General features: G+C 49.9%; 1 protein-coding gene across 2 annotated transcripts in view; it reads right to left on the bottom strand.

Moving 5' to 3' along the window:
- Pde4a (phosphodiesterase 4A) overlaps positions 1–13,111 on the bottom strand; it is a 49,214-nt gene extending 36,103 nt beyond the window's left edge. Inside the window, exon 1 of one of the 2 annotated variants that reach the window (XM_032909490.1) lies at positions 12,878–13,111. In XM_032909490.1, the coding sequence (XP_032765381.1) occupies positions 12,878–12,939 (62 nt within the window). In that variant the 5' untranslated portion in view covers positions 12,940–13,111. Of the gene's footprint in view, positions 1–9,310; positions 9,804–12,877 lie in introns of those variants that run through there. The other variant, XM_032909487.1, reaches the window with a different exon arrangement.
- Positions 13,112–25,314: the final 12,203 nt, after the last annotated feature.

The raw sequence follows: 25,314 nt of genomic DNA, 5'->3' as shown, positions 1-25,314 counted from the left end.
CAAGAGCCTTTACTGCTGAGCCATCCCCATTGCCCGAGCTTTGTTTGTTACACGCGTTTGGAGCTGGGTGTGTTGGTGTGCACCTGTCACCCAGGCCTTTGGAAAGTCAACTGAGTTGGGGTTTAAGGCGAGCCTGGTCTGTATGTGGAGACTCTGCCTCAGGTGAGGCGTTGTGGGGGTGTTGGGAAGCAGGGGCGGGACACGGAAATACTCGGCAGATGAAGACATGGAGCCCACATGATGGAAGGAGAGAACTGACCCCTCAGAGCTTCCCCCACATAAACCGGGGCTCATGCAGTGCATCCCATCTCAAAATAAGTAGATAAATTGATTTTTTTAAGTTGGGGCGGGGGGCGGTGTCACTGGAGAGTTAAGTGGGTAAGACCATTGGCTGCTCCTCCAGAGGAGGCCTTGACTCTCAGCACCCACATGGGGGCTCACAGTTCTCTGTGACTCTAGTTCCAGGGGACCTGATGCCTTCTGGAACTGCCCACATGGCATAAAACACACAGAACTCCCATACACGTGGCAGAAATACTCATTTTGACTTTTTTTCTATAAAGTTTTCTGGTCTGAGAGGGCTGTACTGGGTATGTATAGAAACCATGGTGCCCTACAGGAGCAACTGAAATGTCATACAGTGCAGGGGTGGCAGGGTGTCCCCCAGTCCACTCCCACAGTGATTCTGACTTGGGAATGTCACTCAGTGGCAGAGCATTTGTGGACATGTGTCAGGCCCTGGGTTTCATCCCGGTGCGGTAAAATAAATAAATAAAAATGAACTGCATGTAGAAATCCCTAGAAAGAAGTGGTTTTTCCTGATCCCAGAGGTGGTGCCACTTTGCTGCAAATTTGGGGCTTCCCACCCTTGGCCCTGTTGACCCTTGTTCTGGAGGCTGTCCCGTGTAGCAAGCACACAACCTCGTCTCTCCCACCAGATGTCAGTAGCCCGTAACGTCTTTGTTTATGACAGTTAAAATGCCTACAGACTTGGCCACAGTCTCCTGAAAGGCAAGAAGACAGACCTCAGGTTTGAGAATTCCTAGCCCAGTCACTGGAAGACCCAGGCCTGAACCACCAGGACCCAGGAAAGTCCTAGATGATCTCGCCCACTGACTGGCTAAAGTCCTTCTGCAGCCAGCTTCAGTGACATTGTATTGTTTAGAATGGCCCTTGGTAGTGGGGGTTTTTTTTTGTTTAGTTTTGTTTTTCAAGACAGAGTTCCTCTGTGTAGCCCTGGCTGTCCTGGAACTTGCTCTGTAGACCAGGCTGGCCTCAAACTCAGAGATCTACCTGCCTCTACCTCCCCAGTGCTAGGATTAAAGGTGTGCACCCCAGGCTAGAAGAGAGCCTTACTGGGACCATTTCAGATGCAAAAACCAGAGGCCAGTCACTTGGCCAGGGTTACTCAACATGGAAGGAACAGAGCTGAATTTTAAAAACCATTCATTTTTATTGTCTATCTACAGGAGTTTCACTTGCATGTGTATATAGCGCCCAAAGAGGGCGCCAGATTCCCTGGAGCATTAGTGAGCTACCCTGTGGGTGCAGGAACAGAATCTACATCCTCTCTGAGTGGCCAGTGCTGTTAAGTGATACATCATCTCCTCAGACCTTGTGATGGCGACTCTTGGGTGTGAACTTGACTCTATCTGGATCAAACCTCAATCCAGAAATGGAGGGCACACAGCCATCTGGATCTTGAGGTGGGAAGACACCTTTACCCTGGGTCACACCTTCCGTTGGAATCTCATATGAGGACATATAAAAACCAGCTTTTGCTCTCTGCCTGCTCACCCTGGCCTTGGTAGCACAGCCATTCCTTCATGGGCATTAGAGTTCACTTCTTTGGGATTCCACCATCTACAGAGGACCAGCTGAGACACAGCCTCATGGACTGAACAACTCCTAGATTCTTGGACCTGGATTCACAGTCGGCTGTTGTTGGACTAGCTGAACTGCAGCTTATAAATCATTCTAATAAATCCCCTTTTTACACACACACACACACACACACACACAGAGAGAGAGAGAGAGAGAGAGAGAGAGAGAGAGATTTTCATTCTATAACTTCTATGACTCTACAGAAACCTGACTAATACAAATCCCCTAGAGCTGGATTTCTAAAAATAAAATTATTTGTTTTTTTAAAATTCTTGCTGGGTGTACTAGTGTACTTTTAATCCCAGCAGAGGAAGAGGCGGGTAGATCCCTGAGTTCAAGGCCAGCCTGGTCTACAGAGAGATCCAGGACAGCCAGGGTTACTACACACAGAAAAAAACTCTCTCTAAAAACAAACGTCTTTATTTTTAAAGATACGTGGTGCGTGCCCATGGGTGTGTACGTATAGGCAAGTGCAGGCACTCATCACAGAAGTTAGAAGACAGTGTCGATCCCTGGACTGCATCACAGGCAGTGTGAGTGAGCCTGCCAGGTACTGAGGCCTGGACCTGGCTCCTTCTGTAAGGCTCTAAACTGAAGAGTGTCTCTCCAGGCCCTGGAATTTTCGTTGGCTCCTTTTCAGACAGGGTTTCACGTAGTGAAAGCCAAGTCCTTGAGCTTCTGCTCCCCCTGCATCTACGCTAGGGTTGCCGTGGCTCCCTGAGCCTGGTTTATGTAGCACTGGGATGAAGTCAGTGCCATACATTCATGGTCTACCCACTGAACTATGAACCCAGCTTCTCTTTCCTGTAAAAGAGTTTTCATTTTTTTACTTCATGTGTGTAAGCAGTTGCCTACATTTCTGCATGTGTGTCATGGGCTCGCTGAGCCCACAGAGACCAGATAGGGCTGCTGAACCCCTTGCGCATCCAAAAGACTCAGATTAAACTTCCAGCAACTACACAGCAGCTCACAACCACTTATGATTTCAGTTCCAGGTGATCGGCAGAACACCAGGAATACACACGGTACACAGACAGAGAGACATGCAGACAAAGTACCCATACATACAAAGTAAAATTTTAAGAACTGTATCATTCTCCAGTTTCACCCTCCAGAATGCTAGGGTTGCATGTGTGACTGTCACACTCAGCTCCTGTCCCTTCCTCAAAAGCCTCTGTAAAGGAGGTCTCTAGCCGCTCCTGACCAAGCTGTGAAAGCTGCCTCTTCGACTCACTCTGCCCCAGGACCTTCACACAGCCCTTTCTCTCTGGCTAGCACCTTTTGCCACCAGACACACCCATTCTCACTAGGTTTCTGCTCAAACGTCACCTTGCCTGACCTCAGGATTCCGCTGTGCTTCCTGTCCCACATGTCATCTGCATTATCTGATGGCTTTGTTACTTCTGCCTCAACCACTGTCTGAGAAGTCCAGACAGCAAGGCGTTTTCTTCCCTTTTCTGAGACAGGTCTCATGTAGCTCAGGCCGCCCTGGAACTCTCTGTGTAGCAGTGTATGACTGTGAACTCCTGCTCCTCTTCACCTACGTCCTGGGGGCTGAGATGGCAGGCGTGACTTCTGGGCTAGGGATGAAACAGGGGCTTCTTGAATGCTGGACAAGTACTCCATCAACTGAACACACACAGCCGCAGTGGTACATGTCTGGAAGGAAGTGCACCTTACAGATGAGGAGGCTGCAGCCACCAAGCAAGGGAGGGGAGAACGGCTGCATCTGATTTCTTTCTAATCAAGACGCTCATAGGTCAAAGCATACTCTGCAAGCCTGAGGCCTGCATGTGATGCCTGGGACACGCACAGTGGCAACCACCGGCTCCCACGAGTGTGTCACCTGACCTCCGCAGGCTTGCCACGGAGCCCCCGAACCTTCCACAACACAAAACAAATCCAAAGAAAAGCAACGAAAGAGGTAAAAACCAGCCTAAGAGATGGCCCAGCACAGGCTGGGTTCTCAATGTTTCCAGGCAGTGAAGTAGGACTGTAACGCCAGTTCCCGAGGATCTGACATCCTCTTGTTGCCCCTGAGTGTGCTGCACACACGTGGCACACAGACATAAGATGCAAACAAAACAACCATACATAAAAAAATATAAATAACTAAATCCTTAGGGAAAAATGTATCTGCAACAGTGGTGCATGCCTCCAATCCCAGCACTCAGGAGGCAGAGGCAGGTGGAGCTCTGAAATTGAGGCCACCCTTGTCTACAGAGCAAGTTCCAGGACAGCCACGATTAAAACCCTGTCTCAACAAAACAAAACAAAACAAAACAAAACAAAACAAAACAACAAAGCACACAAGTTCTGGGCAAGCCTGGTCTACTCCTGAGTCCCAGAACACCAGAGCTACATGGTGAGACCTTGTCTCAACAGCAGCAAAGCCACAAATGTGCTGGAGACATGGCTAAACGGTTAAGAGCACTGGCTGCTCTTAGAGAGGTACTGGTATTGATTTCTAGCACCTACACACAGGCTTACAACCATTTGTAGCTTTGGTCCCAGGGGATCCAATGCCTTCTTCTGGCCCTCATGGGCACAGCATACACCTGTTGCACAGACATACATACAGGCAAAACATCCATACACATAAAATAAATAATAAAAATTAAAGAACAAAATCTGGCAGTGGCAAGAATTTGTAATCTCAGAGCCAGGGAGGTGGAGACTGGAGCGTGCTGTCCAGCCAGCCTCATCTAAGTGACGCTCTCCAGGCCACTGAGAAGACACTGTCTCAAAACCAAGGTAAGCCAGCTATGGTAGCACACATGTGTGAGGCCAGCCTGGTCTATACACTGAGACTCAAACAAGGGTAGATGGATACTCAGACGGACAGACAAGTCGGCAGGCATGCCCATGTGGGGAGCTGGCCAGCAGCAGACAAATCAAGCGAGGTTCAGTGAAGGGTTTCATCCCAAAGTAAAGTGTTGGGCTAGACACAGAGCTTGGTGGCTAAGACTGTGTGCTGGTCTTGCAGAAGACATGGTTTGGTCCATAAAACCCACACTGGGCAGATCACAAGGTCCCCTCCAGCTACAGGGGATCGGACATCCTCTTCTGACTTTCAAGGAACCTCACACCCTGGCACACACATACACAAGTCTTTATCTAGCAAGATTCCTCAGAGGGTAGAAACACTTGCCATGCAGGCTTAGGGACCTAGTGTCATCCACAGAACAACTCATGCTAGAAGGAAAAACCAGCTTTCTAAAGCTGTTTTTTCTTTTAACTCCGCATTTGCACTATGCCCAAAGTCACACCCAGACCACACATAATATTAATAACAATAAAAATTAATAATATTTCATTGGTTTTTGTTTTTTTTTGAGGCATGGTCTCACTATGAAGTTTCTCCTGGCTGGCCTGGAGAAACTCACTGTGTAGCCCAGGCTGGCCTCAAATTCACAGAGATCAGCTGCCTCTGCTTCCCAAGTGCTGCGATTAAAGGCGTATGCAACCAAGCTCAGCCATACACACTAATAAATAAAATAAGCAAGGAGAGAGCAATAGAGGAACATGCACAATACTGATTTGTTTCCACATACACACACACCCACACACAACACACACACATATAGCATGCATACAACATACACACATACAACATATATGCACACAACACACAACGTACATACATGCACACACAACACACATCATACACACACAACATACACACACAACACACACATATAACTACACACACAGTATTAAAAACTTATAATGTAAAAAATGCAATATACTAAAAACAAGAAAAACTGTCCTTTCTCCTAGATACAGAGAAAAGACACCATTCAAATCTCTCCTATTCTAGAGTGGAGACCTGAATCTTTTTGTCATTTCAATCCTGTTATTTATCTGTGACCTTGACCACCTCACTCTGGTAAAGAAGTTCATGGAAATAGCTCAGGGGTTAAGAGCTGGCACTAGTCTTGCAGAGTATGGGAGATTGAATCCTGGCACCCTCCTGGACTGCAGTTCCAGATGATTCCATAGCTTTGGTCTCTGTGGGCACCTGCACTCAACTGCACTCATCTGCACATACCACCCACACAGGCATATAATTTTTAAAAATTAAAGTAACAAGGCACGGAAGCACACACCTGTAACCCAGCACTCAGGAAGCAGAGGTAGGAAGAGCTCTGCAAATCCAAGGCCAGCCTGGTCTACCCAGCTAGCTCCAGGACAGCCAAGATGTCCTACACAGAGAGATGCTGTCTCAAAAAGCAAAAGAAAAGTCAGCTGAGGTGGCACAGGGCTTCAATCCCAGAATGCCTGAGAGTTTCAGGACAGCTTGGTCTACACAGCAAGTTCTAGGACAGCCAGGGCTATGTAGTGAGAACCTGTCTCAAAAACAAAAACAAAACGTCCACAGCCAAGGATGTTGTGAGCTGTACTCCAGAGGCGGTGTATTGGGAGGTTCAGGGACCTAGGTCTGAGGAGGGCTGGGAACTGTTCCTGGGCCAACTTTTCTTTCAAGTTCCTCCGGGAGTGTCCACCAGGTGGCTGTTCCCGCTACAGTGGCCTAAGGAGCGTGAAGTTTGGGGACATGGCCCTGTCCCAGTCTGCGGTTGGCCGGCCTGGCGCCCAGCTCCCCGAGGCATTCAATAAACATGAAATAATAATGAGAGCTAAGGCTGCACGTTTCTCGCAGTCCAGCAGAGGGCGCTCCCAGAACCAAGTTCCCAGCGCACGGACAGGCCTGTGAGAGCGCAGCAGAGACCACAAGGGCAGAGGACCCCAGTGGAAAGAGACATTACCCACGAAAGAGACACTAGCCCGGTTGTACTTACATCCCTCGCGGGGAGCCAGAAAACGCTCCTCTGGATGGAGAGAAAGTTGGGAAGGGCCAATGAGTGGTAAGAGGCCAACTCAGTGCCCCCTCTCTCCCCTCGCCTCTGCCTTTCCTCGCCTTCCATCTGTCTTTGACAGATCACAGTGAGACTGTGACTCAGCCCCATAGGCCGCGCCAGGAAGGCTGTCTCGCGTACAACCCCCCACCCCGGGCCAGATCTGAGGTCTGAGTGCAGAGGCCACCTAGAATTTAAAAAGTGCCTGCCCTGGGGGTAGGGTGTTATCGGTCGAGTGGGGTGGTTGTACCCCACTTTTCGCTAGTTACCTGGACTCCAGAATGGAGAGTGGTGGGGATCCCCTGTGTGTTCAGGAGCTGACCTGCGTTTGTTCTTGGTCCCCTTCCTCTTTCTGTGCAGGGCGCTGGCACCAACGCCATCTCTCAGTCCACAAGCCACTCAACTGTCCCAGCTGCAGCCTTCACAGGCCGCAAACTCCCACAGGGAAACCGAAACCCGAGCAGACCCAGTTTTTGATTTCTCACTACAGGACAAGTAGACTTCACTGTGGCATCCTCTGTCTTCCTCTAAGTCCAGGGGCCTGGACTCTGGCAACAGTCTCTGTAAAATCCTTTTCACACTGATCATCAGAACTCTCCCACTGGTTCCTCCTGGGTAGTGCCTAACTGGAAGGCACAGCGCTTCTGCAAAGGTCCCAGGGAAACCTGAACCAGGAACTTGGAGGCACTTGTCTGAGACAGGTAGGAGAAAGGAGTTTTTGACCTCTTTGATCTGTAGTCTGCTCATGAATCCAACAAGGATTCCTCACAGGAAAAGCCCAGGAATTAAAACTACTACCACTCAGCCACTGTTCACCAGACAGCAGGGGTCCAGGAGGTCCCCAGGGCCTTAAAAGGGAATAGGGCCTGATTTCTGGGGCTCCACCTCCCCATCCCCCCACCCCTTGCCATCAGAGAGGCTCCAAGTCTCAGGCTTGGCATTTCCTGTTAATGTGAGGTTTGTTTTTTTACAGCTTCCCTCTCCTAGTTCCCTCTGGGGAAAAAAAAAAATCTCAGGAGCCCGACACTTGCTTCCTGGTAGGGACTCAAGTAGCTGGGGTTGGGAGTATTAAGAGGGTTGTCCTTGGAGAACTACAGAAACCGGGTGTCCCCAGGAAGATGTAGGCAAACTGCAGTCATAGTCCAAAGGGGCTTCGTTTTGGGACTCAGGCTTGAGAAGCCCAGATGTGACATCTTAGATGCTCAAGAGAATAGGCAATTGTGAGTGAATGTAAGATATCAATCACGGGAGGTGGGGGGCGGAGCTGGCTGGCCAACTCAGTCAGAGCCAGGGCTCCATTTACAGTGGCTGTAACCCCTGGACTATCTGCCCCCCAGGGGGGGAGCAGACAATGCACGGGGTATCAGCCAGAGTAGTTAGGGCTGCTGCTAGACACAAGTAACGGCATGACTGAGCTAAAGTGGTGCACACCTGTTGTCTCAGCACTCAGGAAGCCAAACAGGACCGTCACAAGTTCAAGGCCAGTCTCGGCTGGCCACAAGGATGGTCACATTGTCTCCCAGGGGCTCAGGGAAGGAAGACACACATCACAGCCCCAAAACTCTGAGTCTGGTGAAACATATCCTGCCACCAAGGACCTGTCTGTCCCCTGGAACATGGAAACTGTCATATATTTGCTGTCCTGGAAGCAAATAGTCACTATGTCACATTAGCCATGTCCCACAAGGATACAGTGTCTGTGTCACCACCATAGACACTATGCCAGAGCTAGCCATCACTGTCACCATGTCACAACTGCACTCTGCAGAGTGCAGATACAGCCATGATGTTACAGCACTGTGACAGACACCAACATAGTCACTCTAGGACAGTTCAGAAGCCCAGAACCACAATGCCACTGTCAAAATCCCTGTCTTCACAACAGTCAGGCAGAGCCCTGAGTGCAGGCAGCCCAAGCCTGTCTCACATGACTGAAGACCTCTCCCTGAGACTACCACGGCAGCAATCCCAGCTACTCTCTATACCCTCATCTGTCACTTCAGAAAGGTGGGGACTCTTTGGTGGAACCTCATATGCCCTTGGCATGTGCCCTTGGCACAGGTCCATGGGGCATCTTTGGGTGCCATGAAGCCCTAACTGCCTGGCTGGGCTTGTTCCAAGTCATAATACAGGCCTGGACAGTGCTCCCCATAAGAACTCCTGGATTCCTAACACCAGCTACTGTAGGGCTGCCCTGATCCAATTCTCCACCTAGTGTGCTACCCCATCGGAAGTATCCAGAGTGGTGGTTCTGGCACCCCTTATGGAATGCTCCCTAGGGTACTACACAATGATTCCAGCCCTCACTGAGTCTCTCCAGGTGGTACTTCCTTTCCAACAGCTGCTCTAAACCATTACTAAGCCTGTAGAGATCCCTAAGACAGCATGAACCCCCCGACCCCCAACTTTACCTCGCATAAGAAAAAGGGCTTCTGGTGCAGTGGTGCCCCCTCTCTCCACCCACGCGGGTCACGCTGACCCCCCACCCGCCCCACAGCGCCCCCTTTGGCCAGCTTTGCGTGTGGCGCCCCTCGAGCTCTTGTGCGCTCCGCGCGCCGGGGGAGTCTCACCGCCTACTGCTGCCTCCGCCGGTACCGGTGCCGTGGAAGGACGAGGGCCAGGACATGCGGGTAGTCCGCAGGCCTGGCCGGTCGCCAGTGTCCACGGCGTCGGCGCGCTCTATGGGCCGGTGCGGTGAGCGCTCTGTCTCTGAGCGCTCGGCACTGTCGGAGTAGCCGCGTTGCTGGATGCGGATCGGGGTCCTCGGCTGCCGCCACAGGTGCTGGGGGGGCGGCTTCAGGGTGGCCTGGCCCTCCCGGGGCCCGGGAAGAGAGAGAGACAGGCTCCTTTCCGAGGGGGCGGCCGGAGGCTCCATGGCTCCCGCTCTGTCTTGTGGGGCGCCTGGGGGCAAAGCGTCCCCCTGGCCTGTCCGAGCTCAGTGGCGCCACGGCCAAGGTACTTGGGGACCCACGGGAGCTGCTGGCCTCAGTAGGGCCATGGCGCCCAAGGGCGGAGAACGCGGACGGCGGCGGCGCCGGTGTCCTCCTGGCGCTTGGAGCCCGCTGCGCTCTCGGAACCCGGCGCCAGCCCCGACTCCCCGCCCCGGCCCGCCCCTCCCTGTCCCCCGCACGCCCGGCGACTGTCACAGCGCCACCCCCTCCTCCTCCGAGGAGAGGAGGGTGGCGATCCTCCACACCCACGCACAGCCCAATCCCGCCGGGGAGGGGGCGCGCGCCAATCTCCAAGAGCCCTTTGGAGCAGCAAGCACGCACAGGGACCAAAGAGTTAAAGGGTTAATGGCATCAGGACGGAGACATCCGACTGGTTGGCGGGGTGTCACTCAGCCGCATCTATCAAGGCTGGGGCGGAGTCAGGGGCTGTCGTATCCTCGTCTCTAGAACCCCAGTCACCCTTTCTCCCAGGTCCCCTTTTCGGGGAGTGGTCCTCGTGCCAAGAAGACGCGGTGTCTGCAAGCCAGCAGTATTGCACGCAGGACCATGACGGCTTGTGGTTCCTCCACCGCCTGGCGGGATGTGAACGCACGTGGCCCCTTCCGAGGGTTGTCTATGTTTTCGATGCCGCTTGGAAGTGTGTGCGCGCACGTGGTGGCTGCTCCCGCTGCTGCTGTCGGGGGTGTAAGAATGCGCGCGCACGTGTGCGTCCCGTCGGGAGGGCGGAGCGTCCCGTGGGGTGTGTTCCGGTGGCCCAGGACTGCGCACACCTTCCCACGCACTCCGGCGCTGTATTGTGATTATGATGGGAGGTTGCTGGTGCGCGTTGTGCACATGATTCTTCCTCTGTTGTCTTGACTGTGACTGAGGACACGTGCTGGTGTGTGGTCGGCCTGGAGGGCTCTTAAGGTTTTGGGGAGGGGGTGTCCTTTTGGGTCCCCCTGTGGATAATATATATGTATCGCTACCTCTTTCTATCTTTCAAAAATTTTTATTAGTACATTAATTTTGTGTGTATGTGTATAGATATCCGTGTCCCCCACTTCGTCATCCAAATGCTTCATATCTCAAGCAAGAGTTGGTCCAGCTGTGTACCCTCAGTCCTTGCAAATAGCCATTAGATGTGGTGGGGAGGAGAGGTCAGGGGACATTCTGTGAAAGTCAATTCTCTCTTAACACCGGGTGGCAACTCACTTAGGCAAGCTTGATGGCAAACGCCCTGACCCACTGAAAATCCCGCTGGTTCAATCGCCGCCCCCTCTTTTTTTAATTTTTAAAGACTTTAAGCTCTTCGAAAGGTAAACTGAGGCAGATGGGAGGGGTAGCAGGGATAGGAGAGCCTTGGAGGTGTACCTCACCCCTGTCGTTTTCAGGCGAGTAAACAATCGGAGCCTCTTCCCCGCGTCCCCCGCCCTCAGAACCCCCCTTCCGGCACCTAAATCCGGAGTTGCCGTGACTCACGCTCCCGCCTCCCTCAGCGCCGTGCCGAGCGAACGAGCAAAGAGCGAGTGGGAATCCGAGCGCGTCCCCATCCCTCCTCCCGGCTCTGGCTGAGCCCGGATGGCTGCTGGGCTGGGGGGTGGGGTGCGATGCGCCCTCGTTCCCTACTTCCCTCCCAGGCTAGATCGCTGCTCAGACGCTGCAATGTCCCTTGGTCCAAACCCTCGCCCCCGTACATACCCTCTTCTGGTCGCCTAGGGTGGCAGGTCTTATATACTTGCCCCCACCCCCGTTCTTATTAACACGTAGGCAACAAACCTTTCCCAAATTCCAACTTCCTCAACCACTTTTCTCTTGCTGGAGGGGACTCAGCGTGGGCGAAGGAACGCGGCATAAGAACTGGCCCCCCACCAACAGCCCCAGGTGTTCCCCAAAGCCAGAACTGTATCTGTTCTTTACTTTTCTCAAGCATCTAAACGGGATTTGACCGTGCCCAACTGTACCTTGTAACCTTGGCCCCAGCTTTGGCTGAGTGTCATGGGGCTGTGAACCTGGAGGTGGAGAATGGGGGAGGGCCACACTGGGCTGCAGGTAAAAGGCTCTGGGCCAAGACTGATATTTGAAGGCTCTGGGACTGAGGTGAATCAAGCAGGACTTGAATTAAATAGAGGTTGGAGTGTGGGAGAGGGGACTTTTTTCTCTCATCTGTAAATAGTATCATGGCTTAAGCAGAGACCCTAGAAGTCTTCAAAGGAGTGGAAGGGTTTTGGGGATAGGAGAGGTTGTCATTACAAAGATGGGACGGGGGGGGGGGGCGCTGAGTCTGGGCAGGGGTGGTGGCAGTCGGAGCCAGCTCAGCTCTTTGGCTCTCTGAGCTCCTGGCCACGACATGGGGGCAGGGCTAGGTTGTCCTGGGAGGACTCAGATGAGAAAGCTAGAAAGCACAACTAGTGGGCTGGTAAGATGGCTCGGCAGGTAAAGGTGCTTGCTGTCAAGCTTGACCACTTGAGGCAGATCCTCGGAACCACATGGTAGAGTGAAAAGAACTGATTCTTAAAGTTTGTCCTTTCACCAAAACACAGACGCACAATAAATAACCAGGTAAATAAATACACAAACAAAAGTAACAAAATAAAAATTGTTAAAAAGTGCAGATAGGGGGCTGGAGAGATGGCTCAGTGGTTAAGAGCCCCGACTACTCTTCCAGAGGTCCTGAGTTCAATTCCCAGCAACCACATGGTGGCTCACAACCATCTGTAAAGAGATCTGATGCCCTCTTCTGGTGTATCTGAAGACAGCTACAGTGTACTTATATATAATAAATGAATAAATCTTTTTTAAAAAAGTGCAGATAGGGCTTAGCCTTTTTTCAAACACCCCAAGTCTTGGACCTACTCCAAAATGCTACTACCATCCTGGTTAAAGCTGAGGGATCTAGAATGCTGCCAGCAGAGAAACTGAGGCAGCTGCACCACATATGGGCCAAAGGCCAGCCCTGCACTCTGAATTTCCTGGGCATCCTGAAGGCTCTGGAGGAGCCTTTTCATCCAGGTAGGCCCTGCTGACTCAGGCAACTTAAGAAAAGGTTTCTGAGGCTGCCAGGCTCCTCCTGGAAGAGCTGCCCCAAATCAATCACAGGCTTCAGGTTTGTAAGCTACATTTACAGACATTGGGAGCACTGGAAAGGCTTGTGGTGGGCTTAATTCTCCCATGCTTACCTCCCCGTCGGATCCCCTTCCTGCCTACCTGTTGCCATTCTTTCTGACGATGAATATTCGAGGCAGTGTCAGCCTCTTGCGACTTGGCATTGCAGGAACTCCAGGATCCGAGAGCTCAGGCTAAGCCCAGCCCGGACCAGGGCTTGATGAGAGAGGGTGGTGCAGGTCGGTCCCAAGCATGTTGGCACGGCAGGACTCTGGGGTCTCTCAGTGCCTCTGTGGAGGGACATGGGTGGAATTGGGGCTTGTCTTACTGGTCTAATTGCCAGGAGGAATAAAGCTACTTAGGTACCCCACAGAGCAGCTAAACAGGCCTCTCATTTCTGAGCCTCCCGTAGAGGATGCCCTCCCACACTTAGATGGGAAAGAGCCCTTTAAAGCCATAGTAATTTGCAGTGGGAGGGGAACTTATGTAGCCTAGGCTGGCCTTGAATTCTTGGTCCTCCTGCCTCAGTTTACTACATGCAGTACAGATCTGGGCTACTGTGCCCTATTTTATCATCTTTTCCCACACTTTTTTTTTCCTTAACTTTTAGACAATGTTGCCGTGTAGAACAGGGGTCTTGAGATCACCACCTGCCTCTCTCCTCTCAAGCGCTGGGATGAAAGGTCTCTGTCTCTGTATCCAGTATCATCCTTTGTAAGTGATCCAGTCGTGTTTTCTCATGAGTTTATCCCTTTTCCCTTAGTTTCCTCTATCTGAGACCCTCAGGTCCTCACCCAGGACGATCTTCCTCCACCTACTGCCAAAACTGTCTCCCTGAGAAGTCACAAGAAAGGCTCCCTTGCCACTACCTTAGGGCTGAAAATTTGTCAGTCTGGAAAGCAGTGGGAGAAAGTGCAATCAAAGGGTAAACTGAGGCATAAGTGTGCACTCAGAAAACAGCTACATTGACTAGAAGGGGTGTCTCAATATCTTGCCTAAGCCCGGCCCCAAACCCAGGTCCTTCCTCCGCCAGGCTCCTGGGCTTAGATCTGGCTTGTGAACAGGACCCTGCGGGCTCCTCTTCATCCAGCCGTCCTATGCCAGTTCAGCGAGTCCAGGTCAAGGGTCACCTTCCTGTGCAGAGGACCAGAGGCACCTTCTGTTAGAACACGTGGGCTCCCCCTGCAGATTGGGTCTGGAACCTTCGCAGCCCCTTCGCCTATTGCTCGCTCATCTCTCCCAAGGGTGTATGTGACGTCAGCGGACGTCAGCAAACAGCTGACGCAAAGCTTGCGGAGATGATGCCCTCCCATTACCATGATGACAGGTGACGCACGCGCGCTAGGGAGGGTGTAGGTGCGGCGGCAGGCCTCTGGGGGCGCAGTGGCCTCTCTGCTAGTTCCTTGCGGCCCCACGCTGGGACTTCCCCGTCCGGGAATCCCACGGAGGAGCCGGCCGCGTGCTGCGCGTGGTCCGAGCTGGGGGCCGTAGGAAGCGCTCCTTCGAGCTGTCGGGCTTTCTGCTACACCCAAAATCCCCGAAATAGCTGCGGTGTGCGGGGGCCGGCGCAGAGAGAGACGGCGGCTTCTGGGCACAGATGGGGGACGCACAAGGCAGAGGCGCGGGAGACAGACAGGGACTGGTGGAAATAGAAACAGACAGACAGGGACACAGACGCAGCTTGCGGTGACGGGGGTGGGGGGCTGGGGGGGTGGGGGGCTGACTACTTTCGTACCCTGGCACTGAAGATATGGGTTGGGGTGACCATGGGTCTTTGACTTTACCTCTCTGAGCCTCAGTTCCCTTTTTTCTTTCCAGACGGGTATTATGTAGCTCAGGTTAGCCTCAGACTTCTTCCCTATGACCTTGAATATCTTATCCCTCTTCCTTCACTTCGGTGCTGGGATTACAGGTTTGCAACACTAAGCCCATTTAATAGGTCCAATTTAGGGCTTCCTGCACAGTATGCTATGCAAGCGCTCTATCAACTGAGCCACATCTCCAGACCCCAAAACAAACAAAAAACCCCAAGATCTCTCTATGTAGACCAGGCTGGTCTTCAACTCACAGATCCACTTGCCTCTGCCTTCTGAATGGTAAGGGCATTCACTAGGAAGGTTTCTGCCCCGTATATGCCACCCTCCACTAAGTGCCCCTCATCTTCAAGGGCCCCCAAAGCAAAATGATAAGCCCAGTAGAACATCTGCTCTTCTGTAGATTGCTTTCATTCTTCTGCAGCAGGACGTTTTCAGTAGCAGTTGTTGTTACCACTGCTACTGCCTATATTGCCTATATATCTGACCTATATCTATCTGCCCACGCTGGAATATCAGCTATAGCCTGGCACTTTTCTCTCAGGCCCAGGCTGGCCTGGAACTCAGATTCGCCTGCCTCTGTCTCCTGAGTGCTGGGATTAAAGGCGTGCACCACTAACCAGTGTGCCTCCAGTTTTTATGTGCTATGAGCTACCACATCTAGCTATGTTATTTCTGTGTGATTGGACTCACATAATTTCCAGTCTATCAGAAATGATAATAACTTGGAGTGGAGAGTCAGTGAGATGCTAAGGATCCCCTCCTGAGTGCCAAATAAGCTACTACTAAGCTATATGATGCTCCCTGCTGTTGTATGTGGTATGTGATGTGTGTGTGAGAGAGAGAATGAATCTTGACACATAGCCCAGGATGACCTCAAACTCAGTCTTCCAGCCTCAGTCTATCAAGTGCTGAGATAGATGTGAACCACCAAGCCTGCCTCTTCCCACTTTTTGAGATTTCACATTCTGTATTGCCCAGCTGGCTGCCAACTCCTGGGATCATAAAGCTCTAATTTTCCCAGTATCTAAGACCAGAGTCATGTGTCACTGTGCCCAGTTAGACATGGTTGTACACACTCATTCCCCCTCCATGTTACGGATCACCAAAATTAATTCTTCCTAGCTTCTTTTTCTTGTCTTATTGCAATGGCTGAGATGGTAATGCAGTGTAAGGTAGAAGCGCTGACTATGATTATCTTCTGATTGTATGGGGCAATGGCACCCTTCACACTCCCACAGACAAACTCACAGAATGCTGAAATAAAGAAGGGGCACGGGAATAATGCAGTGTAACTGCAAGGGACTCTGGTGGTACAGTTTTGGGTTTTGAAGGCTCTGGGAGAAAGAAATGTTGGATATGAAACAGGCTGTCCTGGAACTCACTGTATAGACCAAACTGGCTTTGAACTCACAGAGATCCACCTGTCTCTTCTTCCCAAATGCTAGAATTAAAGGTCTGCATAACTACATCTGGCTCTGATGTTGTTTTCATTTTGGTGTTCATGTGTATGAACCTGTGTGTGTGGTAGATTCACATGTGGGTGCATATATGAATCAGACTTATTATTTATATTTTATGTATACCGATGTTTGTGTATATACCATGGTTAAATGCTCTGAAGTTGTAGATAGTTACAGATGGCTGTGACCTGCCATGTGAGTGCTGGTAATTGAACTTGGGTCCTCTACAAGAGCATTAAGTGATCTTTACCACCGAGCCATCTCTCTAGTCAACTAGCTTTGACTTTTAAAGGCTGTGAAAGAAAAGAAGGACGGAGAGAATGCGTGTAGCTGCAAGAGAGTCTGGTAGCACAGGTTTCTGTTCTTCAGGTTCTGGAAAAAGGGAAGAAAGGCACCTTCTCTCTCTATGCACACAGCTACATATGCTCAGCCCTATAGAGAACAGAGCTCAAAGTATGATACCTAGATTCTATAATCATACCGGCATAGCTGCAGTCAAGGCCTACCTCTCCCACGTCCTGGTGGTGTTAACCTGGATAAATCACCAAGCCTCTCTGGGCTTCAGTTTTCTCACCTGTAACGTAAAGGTACTATTTAGCTCATATATGCTAAGGCTGATGTGAGGATAAGAAAGATAAGGTAAGGGAAGCTCTGAACACATGATCCAGGCACTCACAAGATGCTGGCTGCCGTCCTGTTTGCTATAATAGTAATGGTTAAGGCCAGGCTTTGTGGTACCAGCTTTAATCCCAGTAGATCTCTGAGTTTGAGGCTAGCCTGGTCTACATAGTTTCAGGACAGCCAGAGCTATATACTGAGAGACTGTTTTTTAAAAAAAAGTATCAAAACTAGTAATTGTTGCTTCACAGAGCTATAGATGTCCTTGAGAAGCCATAAAACATTCAGAGAGGCTAGCACTGTTAGTCTCCTTGCTGTTCCTGAATACTTAGAAAGTATTCAGACCTCAGGACCTTTGTACTTCTTTTCTTACCACCTACAAAGTGTCTCAAGGTAGTCTGTGTTCTTTCTAATCTGGGATCCCTTCATCCTGTTGGTGTGAGCTAGTTTTTAAAATTTAAACTACCTTTTAAATTGTGTGTGTGTGTGTGTGTGTGTGTGTGTGTGTGTGTGTGTGTGAACTGTAAGAGTGTGGTGTGCGCGTGCTCCTACCCTCATGTAGAGGCTACAGAAGAACTTTCAGGAGTCAGGTTTCTGCTTCAACCATGATGCCATGCTTCTAGATAAGAGGGTCCCTGTCTGTCCCCAGTTGGCTTCGATACTAAAGGATTGCCACTTCCTCAGGGCCACTTCCCTGATAGGGTCTGGGGGAGCAGAGATGAAATAGATTTTAAAGGATGTTAACTCAGGAAGACGGAGTGTTTGCTAGCCACAGGGAGGTTTAGAAGTGCCCAGCAATTAAGCTAGTCAAGACCTATCCAAATTAGCTGGCTTATGTAGGTCTTTCATCCTCAAATCCAGAGAGCTCTGGTGGGTGCAGTGCATGCTCGACCTGCTGGGCGCCAAAGCAGTTTAACTAATTCACGGCTACAGTGTGACAAACGGTGTGACAAGCAGCTTTACCCGTTGGCCCATTTAGCCTCCTCTGCTTTAGACTATTACAGTAAGTTATGTGGCTTACTAATTACCAATTTATCTATTTATATACTTATTTTGCTTTTTTTTTTCAAGGCTAGGTTTCTCTGTGTAGCCCTGGATGCTCTAGAAATCTATAGATCAGACTTGTCTCAAACTCACAGAGATCCACCTGCCTCATCTTCTGAGCATTGGGATTAAAGGCATGTGCTACTTCCTCCCAACTATCAATTATTGTCTATCTTCCCCCAACCCCTTTATCTTTCAGCACTGGAGATGAAACCAAAGGACTCCTACATATTCTCCCACTGAGCCATCCCCCAGCCTCTCACTAATATGTACACTAGACTATAGTCCTGTCTGTATCTCGAATGCTTCTAGCAGCCTATGGTACACATTAAGAATTTAGGAGCCTAGGGGTGTGTCTCAGTTAGCAGAATGCTTGCCCACAATGCACCAAAGGCCTGGGGTTCCATCCTCAGTACCATAAATGGGCATGGTGGTGCATGGCTATAATCCTAGAACATAAGACCCTGTCTCAAGCAAAACCCAAGTTTTTAGGGAATAAATGAGAGGAGAGGAGAAGGGTAGGGACAAGCTTCCATTGTCCACATAACTGCCTGTGCTTTTTGTAGACAGGATCTCTTTTTTGTAGTCCTGACTGGTCTAGAATTCAATAAATCAACCAGACTGACCTCCAGGTCCCGTCGATCTGGATCTGCCTTCCTCTGATTCGTGACTATAGGGGTTAAAGGTGTGAGCTACCACATCCAGCTCTGTCCACTCAGATATAAAGCTGTGTAAAAATAAGCCTGGAGAAAGGCCCAGGCAAGGGAGGAGTGGAGATTCAGCCTGCCTTCTCTGACAGAGGCCTGCACGGAGAGGTACAGATAATACAGCAGGCTGCACTGGGCTTTGAGTGTCTGTCTGCTCTGTGTCCTGTGTATCTGCCTACTCAGTCCTTAGACTCACAGGCCTCCATGGCAGTTACGAATTGTTTACCCTCAGCCACTGCACTGTAGACCGCCAGGAGGAACTATTCTTAACGGTCCTTTTCTCGTGGTATTGCAGAACTAGGCCTTAGTCACTAACCCTGTCTGGAGCCTGTATTCACACCACAGCCCAGAGCGTTTGCTCTCACCTCAGCTCCACATGTAGAGCAGACGCACCGTGAAAACCTGTCAGGAACCCGGGCATGCCTACTTGTGTTTACATTTTCGTGCAGCTTCCTAGATAGCCAGGCATGCGCAGTGCGCGCAGGGGCTGTTCTGTGAGTCTGCGTGGGCCTGCTGAGATGAGAGTCTATGCAGACTGTAGAATGGACAGATCACTGGACTGGCGAAGGCTGGATGGACAGCTGAGTGGCTGTCATCTGCTTTTTGGGATTCATGTGTGTGGATGAAGCAGGAAGCAGTGGTTAAAGATGCAAGTTTGCAGTTGGCAAGATGGCGTAAGGTGGAGAGAGGTGTTTGCTGACACATTGATGACTTAGCTCAGTCCTGGAACCAACATGGTAGAAGGAGAGAACTGACTCCCATACTCTGTCCTCAGGCCTCAGTACATTTGCTGTGGCACCTGGGCAAGTGTGCAAACACACACAGACACACACCATGACAATATATTATGAAATAATTTAATGTAACATTAAATTATTAAACACCCACTGTGTTGGTGCTCACCTGGAGTCCCAGCAATAAGGAGACAGAGGCAAGAGGATCATGGGTTCAGGGTCACCCTAGGCTATATAGTGACACCTTGTCTCAAAAATCGGGGGTGGGTCTCCTGTGGAGCCCTTCCTTTCCTGAGGATCTATAACCAGTTAATGGTTGCTGGGGGAGGGAGAGATGTTTCTTTAGAGTGTTGCTGCCAGTAAGGTAAGGCGTCTATGATCCTTTAACAACTGTAATGAAATTCACTGGATCACCCAAAAACAAACAAACAAACAAACAAACAAAAAACCCCTGAAAGACATGAGGGGAGGGGTCAAGGGAGGGTGACTTTGGTCAAAATGTATTCCTTATGTGCATGTGTAAAAATACTATACTAGGGCTGGAGGGATGGCTCAGTGGTTAAGAGCAGTGACTGCTCTTCCAGAGGTCCTGAGTTCAATTCCCAGCAACCACATGGTGGCTCACAACCATCTGTATTGGGATCTGATGCCCTCTTCTGGTGTGTGTCTGAACACAGCTACAGTGTGCTCATAAATAAAATAAGATCTTTTTAAAAAAATACTGTACTAATTATTATGCATAATCAGTATATTAGTGAAGGAAAGGAACTCTGAGTTAAAATGCAGGTTCTGGGTTGGGTATGCCTCAGTGTCAGCACTTCCCCCAAAGTAAAGAGAATGGAATGGATTCCGAGTACAAATCCTTACTCAGTCCCTCAATGTCCAGGACCACACTGAATCCCAGTCTCTAGTGTGTATGTTTGGTAGGAGAGCAGCTTTGTGTGGATTGGACAGCCTGTGTGTGGGCAGAGAAAGTCACCCCTGTAGCTGTTCTTCCTGGGTATCCAGTTGCAAGCAGCTACTCATCTGTCTCATGGCCCCAGCTTTTTTTTTTTTTTTTTTTTTTTTTTTTTTTTGGTTCTTTTTTTTCCGGAGCTGGGGGACCAACCCAGGGCCTTGTGCTTCCTAGGCGGCCTACCACTGAGTTTAAATCCCCAACCCCAGCCCCAGCTTTTTAAATGTCGTCGGCTGTTTGTTTTGTTTTGTTTTTGCGACAGGTCTCTCTATGTAGTCCTCATTGGCCTAGAACCAAAGTTCCAACTCCTGTCTCCTGAGTCCAGCAGGCCAGGCCCTGTCCTCAGTTGGATCTCTATAAGGAGGGCTACTATCTTAACTGTCCATACTAGTCCTTTGTATGATTAAGAGGCAGCCACTCACCAGGTCCAGACCAGCCTGGAATTCCAATCTTTCTGTGGTGACTACCTGGGTGCTGGCACAGTACTTTTTCTACTTTCTTTTCTCCACTTGAAAAAAATGACATTTAGCTGGGTGGTGGTGGTATACACCTTTAAGCCCAGCACTTGGGAGGCAGAGACAGGTGGATCTCTGGGAGTTTGAGGCCAGCCTGGGCTACAGAGTGAGTTCCAGGACAGCCAAGGATCTGTACATCCCTTGTCTTGGTGAAACCCTGTCTTGGTGAAATAAACAAAACCCAAAACAACAAAAAAGAAAAGAAAACACTTTCATTTATTTATTTCTGTGGGGAAGGTGGGCATGTATAGCACAGTGCATATGCTGAGCTCAAAGACAGGGTTGGTTCTCTCTTCCACCGTGTGAGCCTTGGATCTCCAGGCTTGGTGGCAAGCACCTTTATTCTCTGAGCCACCTTGTTAGCCCCTATTTTTATAAGAACGACGCCTCATCTCCTGTGTAAGAGCAGCAAGGCAGGATGGCTAGCATCTGTCTTCATAGCACTTGGGAATAGAGGCAGGAGGATCAGGGGTCTAAGGTCAGCCCAGGCAGCTTGAGACCATCTCCAAAAGGAAAAAAAAAAAGGCGGAGTAACCCTTTTTTCCCTGTGGTCTAATTATCTGAATCAAATCTGAACTTTAATTTCCTTTCACTTAATCAGATTTTTTTTTCTTTTAAAAACAGGGCCTTGGGTGGAGAGATGGTTCAGCAGTTAAGAGCACTGACTGCTCTTCCAGAGGCCCTGAGTTCAATTCCCAGCAACCACATGGTGGCTCAGAACCATCTGTAATGCGATTAAATGCCCACTTCTGGTGTGTCTGAAGAGAGTGACAGTGTACTCACATAAAATAAATAAATAAATCTCTTCAAACAAACCAGAACAGGGTCTCACCATATCCCTGGCTGCCCTAGAATTCACCCTGTATCCAAGGCTCACCTGGAACTCACAACAATCTGCCTGCCTCTGCCCCTGGAATGCTGGGATTAAAGGTGAGGTTACTGTCCCAAGAAAGATTTTTGGTTTTTGAGATTGGATCTCCTGAAGCCTAAGCTGGCCTCAAACTCCTAGTCTCCCTTGCTGCCTCTACCCACCAAGTGCTGGGATGTCAGCCATCCAACACCTCCATTTCTGGCAGAATTTTCATCGTGATGGTCTAGTTTATATACAAAGACCTGTTTATATAGGACTCTTGCTTTCTGGCCAACCAGGAACAGGGACCTGTGAGTGTCTCTCCTTTGCTGCAGCTATGGTGTGGCCATAGTGGCTGGTGTTTACAGTCGGTAGTTAGGGAACAGGAATGAAATAAACAAGGAACTGGACTTGAGAGCACAGACATGCTTGGCTCCTGGCCTGCCTTGGTCCCAGCCTGTAAGTAGCTGAAGGAATAGAAGCACAGGAGTGCACAACAAATGGCTGGGATCTCCGAGATCTCACTGCAACTAAGTGATGTTTGCAGCAAGGATTCCCACCTCTCTTAGCCCAGCCCAGAAACAGTCCTAATTTCCCCCACCAGCATTCCAAAGAAACAAGATACACCACAGCATTCTGCTCTGGGAGAAGGCGGGCCACCAGGGATTCGAGATAGAGAAACAGCTCTAAGTAACTTGGGTTTGGGTGTCTTTCCCAGTCCCCAGGGGCCGGACACAGCTGGTAATGCTTGGTGATGAGGTGGGAGGTCCCAGTTCCTGCCATTAGGCAGCTCGGGTGTCAGGAGCCTAGTTGGGAACACACACACACACCCCACAGGGTGAGGTGAGGTGGAGACCCTACAAGAACCAAGGCAAGAGTGGAGGGAATCATTGCTTTCAAAGAAAGCTAGAGGAAACCCATGGTTTTGATGCCCTACCTTCCCGGAGTCGCCCCACCCCCCACCCCGTCACTCCCCAACACACATTGCTGGCAATCCCAAAACTCACCTTGCTGGGAAAGAGGGGCTGAACAGAGGAGCTCCGCCCTCTCTGGCCTGGGGTCGGGACAGTGGAAGGGGGCGGGTGTCCAAACCCTTTGATGCTGTGTGTGGGTGTGTGGGAGACCCTCCCGGATGTATGTCTATCACGCGCGTGCCCAGGCTAGGATAGACCGCTGCTGCTCTGGTGAATTGCCAAGCTGGAGGAGGAGGAGGGGTAGAGAAAGGGGACTCCCCGGCTCCTCCCACACACTCGTGAGTTTGAATGAGGGAGAGGGGGAGGGGCCACAGCGGGTAGGGGTTTTTATGCCCACCACCCCTCCGGGCTCCACGGATGGGGAACACCCCCAAATCTGCAGATCTTTATCGTTTCAGAAAGCCCCCTTTCCAACAGCTCCGGAAAAGCTGAGAAGGGACCCTTCCCAAGCCAAATGGAAAGCACTCTTCTTCCACCTGACCCCACTGCAAAATGCATCCCTTAATCTAAAATAATCCTGGCCCCAGGATGCATCGTGAGTTTCTAAAACCTGTATCAAAACATTGAGAGGGATGTGCGACCCTGAGTACCTCAAACTCAAAACAATGGACTCCTTCAAGCCCCAGCCGAAATTAAGAGGTTAAGGGGAGCTGGAAGAGGCTGTGGGCACCAGCCCCAGATAGTGAGGACCAGGAAAGTCGTGTCCAGTGCTTTCGGGGTCCCCCTGGGGGCAGGGCTGCCAACGCTGTCGCTGCTTAAACATCAGCGACACCCAGAGGCGAAAAAAGGAGACATTTTTTAGGTGATGGATTCTGGACGAAGAGGGCTGCAGGAGTGGGAGTAGCGCGTGGTGGTGTTGGAGTATGAACTCCCCAGACTGTGTTAATCACCATCTGCTTCTGATCCTCACCAACCCTGGAGCTGAAATACTTCTTTCAACCCTAGAGCAGGGTTAAGTCAAGGGGCGCGTCTTCAAGCCTCAGTCTCCACTCCACTTGCCACTAAGAATAAAGACGTGAGTACAACACCTGGGATCATCATTGTGGAAGAAGTCAACTGAATCCCAGAAGTTGTTTTCTGACTTCAGAATGTGCACTTATAGAACTCGCCATCTTCTCCATAAATAAATAAATCTAATATTTGTTTTGAGATACCGTCTCTCTACAGCTCTGGCTATCCTGGTACTCACTAGGTAGACCAGACTGGCTGCCTCCACTTCCCAAGTGCTGGAATTAAAGGAATGTGCCACCACCGCCGACCAATGAGTGGAATTTCTTTTTTAAGTACCGGAGCTGATGAGATGGCTCAGCGGGTGGGTAAAGGTGCTGTCTACCAAAGCTGGACGACTAAAGTTTGATCCAAAGGGACCTCGAGGTAAAGAAGAGAACTAACTCCAGTAAATGATCTTAAGACCTTCACATGGACTGGGGCCAGGGAGACGGCTTAGTTGATTAAGGTACTTACTACCAAGCCTGATGACCCACATGGTGGAACAAAACTGACTTCACCAAGTTGTTTTGATGTTCACAGGTGTACAAACACACACAAAATTAATAAAATGTAATTTTAAAAACCTACTTATTTAGCTGAATATAGTGGTGCATGCCTTTAATCCTAGCACTCAGGGGGCAGAGGCAGGTAGATCTTTGAGTTTGAGGCCAGCCTGGTGTACAGAGCAAGTCCAGGACACCTGGTTACACTGAGAATCCATCTCAGGGAGAAAAATTCCAAACAAAAAAACCCCTCCAACTTATTTATTTTTTATTTTACGTGTATTGTGTCTGCATATATACCTGTGTGAGAGTGTCAGATCTCCTGCAGCTGGAGTTACAGACAGATATGAGTTGCTATATGGATACTGGAAATTGAACCAGAGTCCTTTGAAAAAGCAGCCAGTGCTCTTAACTGTTGAGCCATCACTTCAGGGCCTAAGATGTAATTTAATTAAATATTTATTTGTTTATTTATTTATTTAGCTAGCCAGGTGGTCCTGCTGTATGCCTTTAGTCCCAGCACTTAATCTTCGGAGAATGAGGCAGTCACAGCTCTGAGTTCAAGGCTATTCTCCTCTATAGAGTGAGTTTGAGGACAGTCAAGGCTACATAGAGTAACTCTGTCTCAAAACAAACAAACAAACAAATAAATATTTTTTTAAAAATTAAGGGCAGGGCTGGAGAGATGGCTCAGTGGTTAAGAGCACCGGACAGCTCTTCCAGAGGTCCTGAGTTCAAATCCCAGCAACCACATGGTGGCTCACAACCATCTGGAATGGGATCTGATGCCCTCTTCTGGTGTGTCTGAAGGCAGCTACAGTGTACTTATATAAATAAATAAATCTTTTAAAAAAAAATTAAGGGCAGGTCTGGTGTAGTGGTGCACACCTTTAACCCCAGCATTGGGAAGCAGAAGTAGAAAGATCTGTTCATTTGAAGACAGCCTGGTCTACATAGTGAATTCCAGGACAGCCGGAGCTATACAGTGAGACCCTGTCTGGGGAAAAAACTATTTAAGGGCAAACATCATTAAAAAAACCCAAAACTATGCGTATTAATATTTTGCCTGCAAGTATATCTGTGTACCACATGCATGCTCGGTGTAGGCGAAGGCCAGAAGGGGGCGCAATATACCCTGAGATGGACTTAACAGATAGGTACGAGCCGCCATGTAGGTGAGGGAGGACCAGCCAGTTCTCCAAACCATTGAGCCACTTCTCCAGGCTCAATTTTGACTTTTTTTTTTTTAGAATGTTTGTTTGTGTAACAACCCTTACGGTCCAAGAAATCACTCTGTAGACCAGGCTGGCCTGGATCCGCCAGATTGCGTCCCCACTGCCCAGCCAATTTTGACTTTTTGACAGTCTCAATA

The sequence above is a fragment of the Rattus rattus genome, chromosome 8, assembly GCF_011064425.1.
Source record: "Rattus rattus isolate New Zealand chromosome 8, Rrattus_CSIRO_v1, whole genome shotgun sequence".
In the NCBI taxonomy this organism is placed as follows: Eukaryota; Metazoa; Chordata; class Mammalia; order Rodentia; family Muridae; genus Rattus; species Rattus rattus.
The sequence above is the reverse complement of the archived record's forward strand: the minus strand, read 5'-3'. Positions and strand labels throughout refer to the sequence as shown.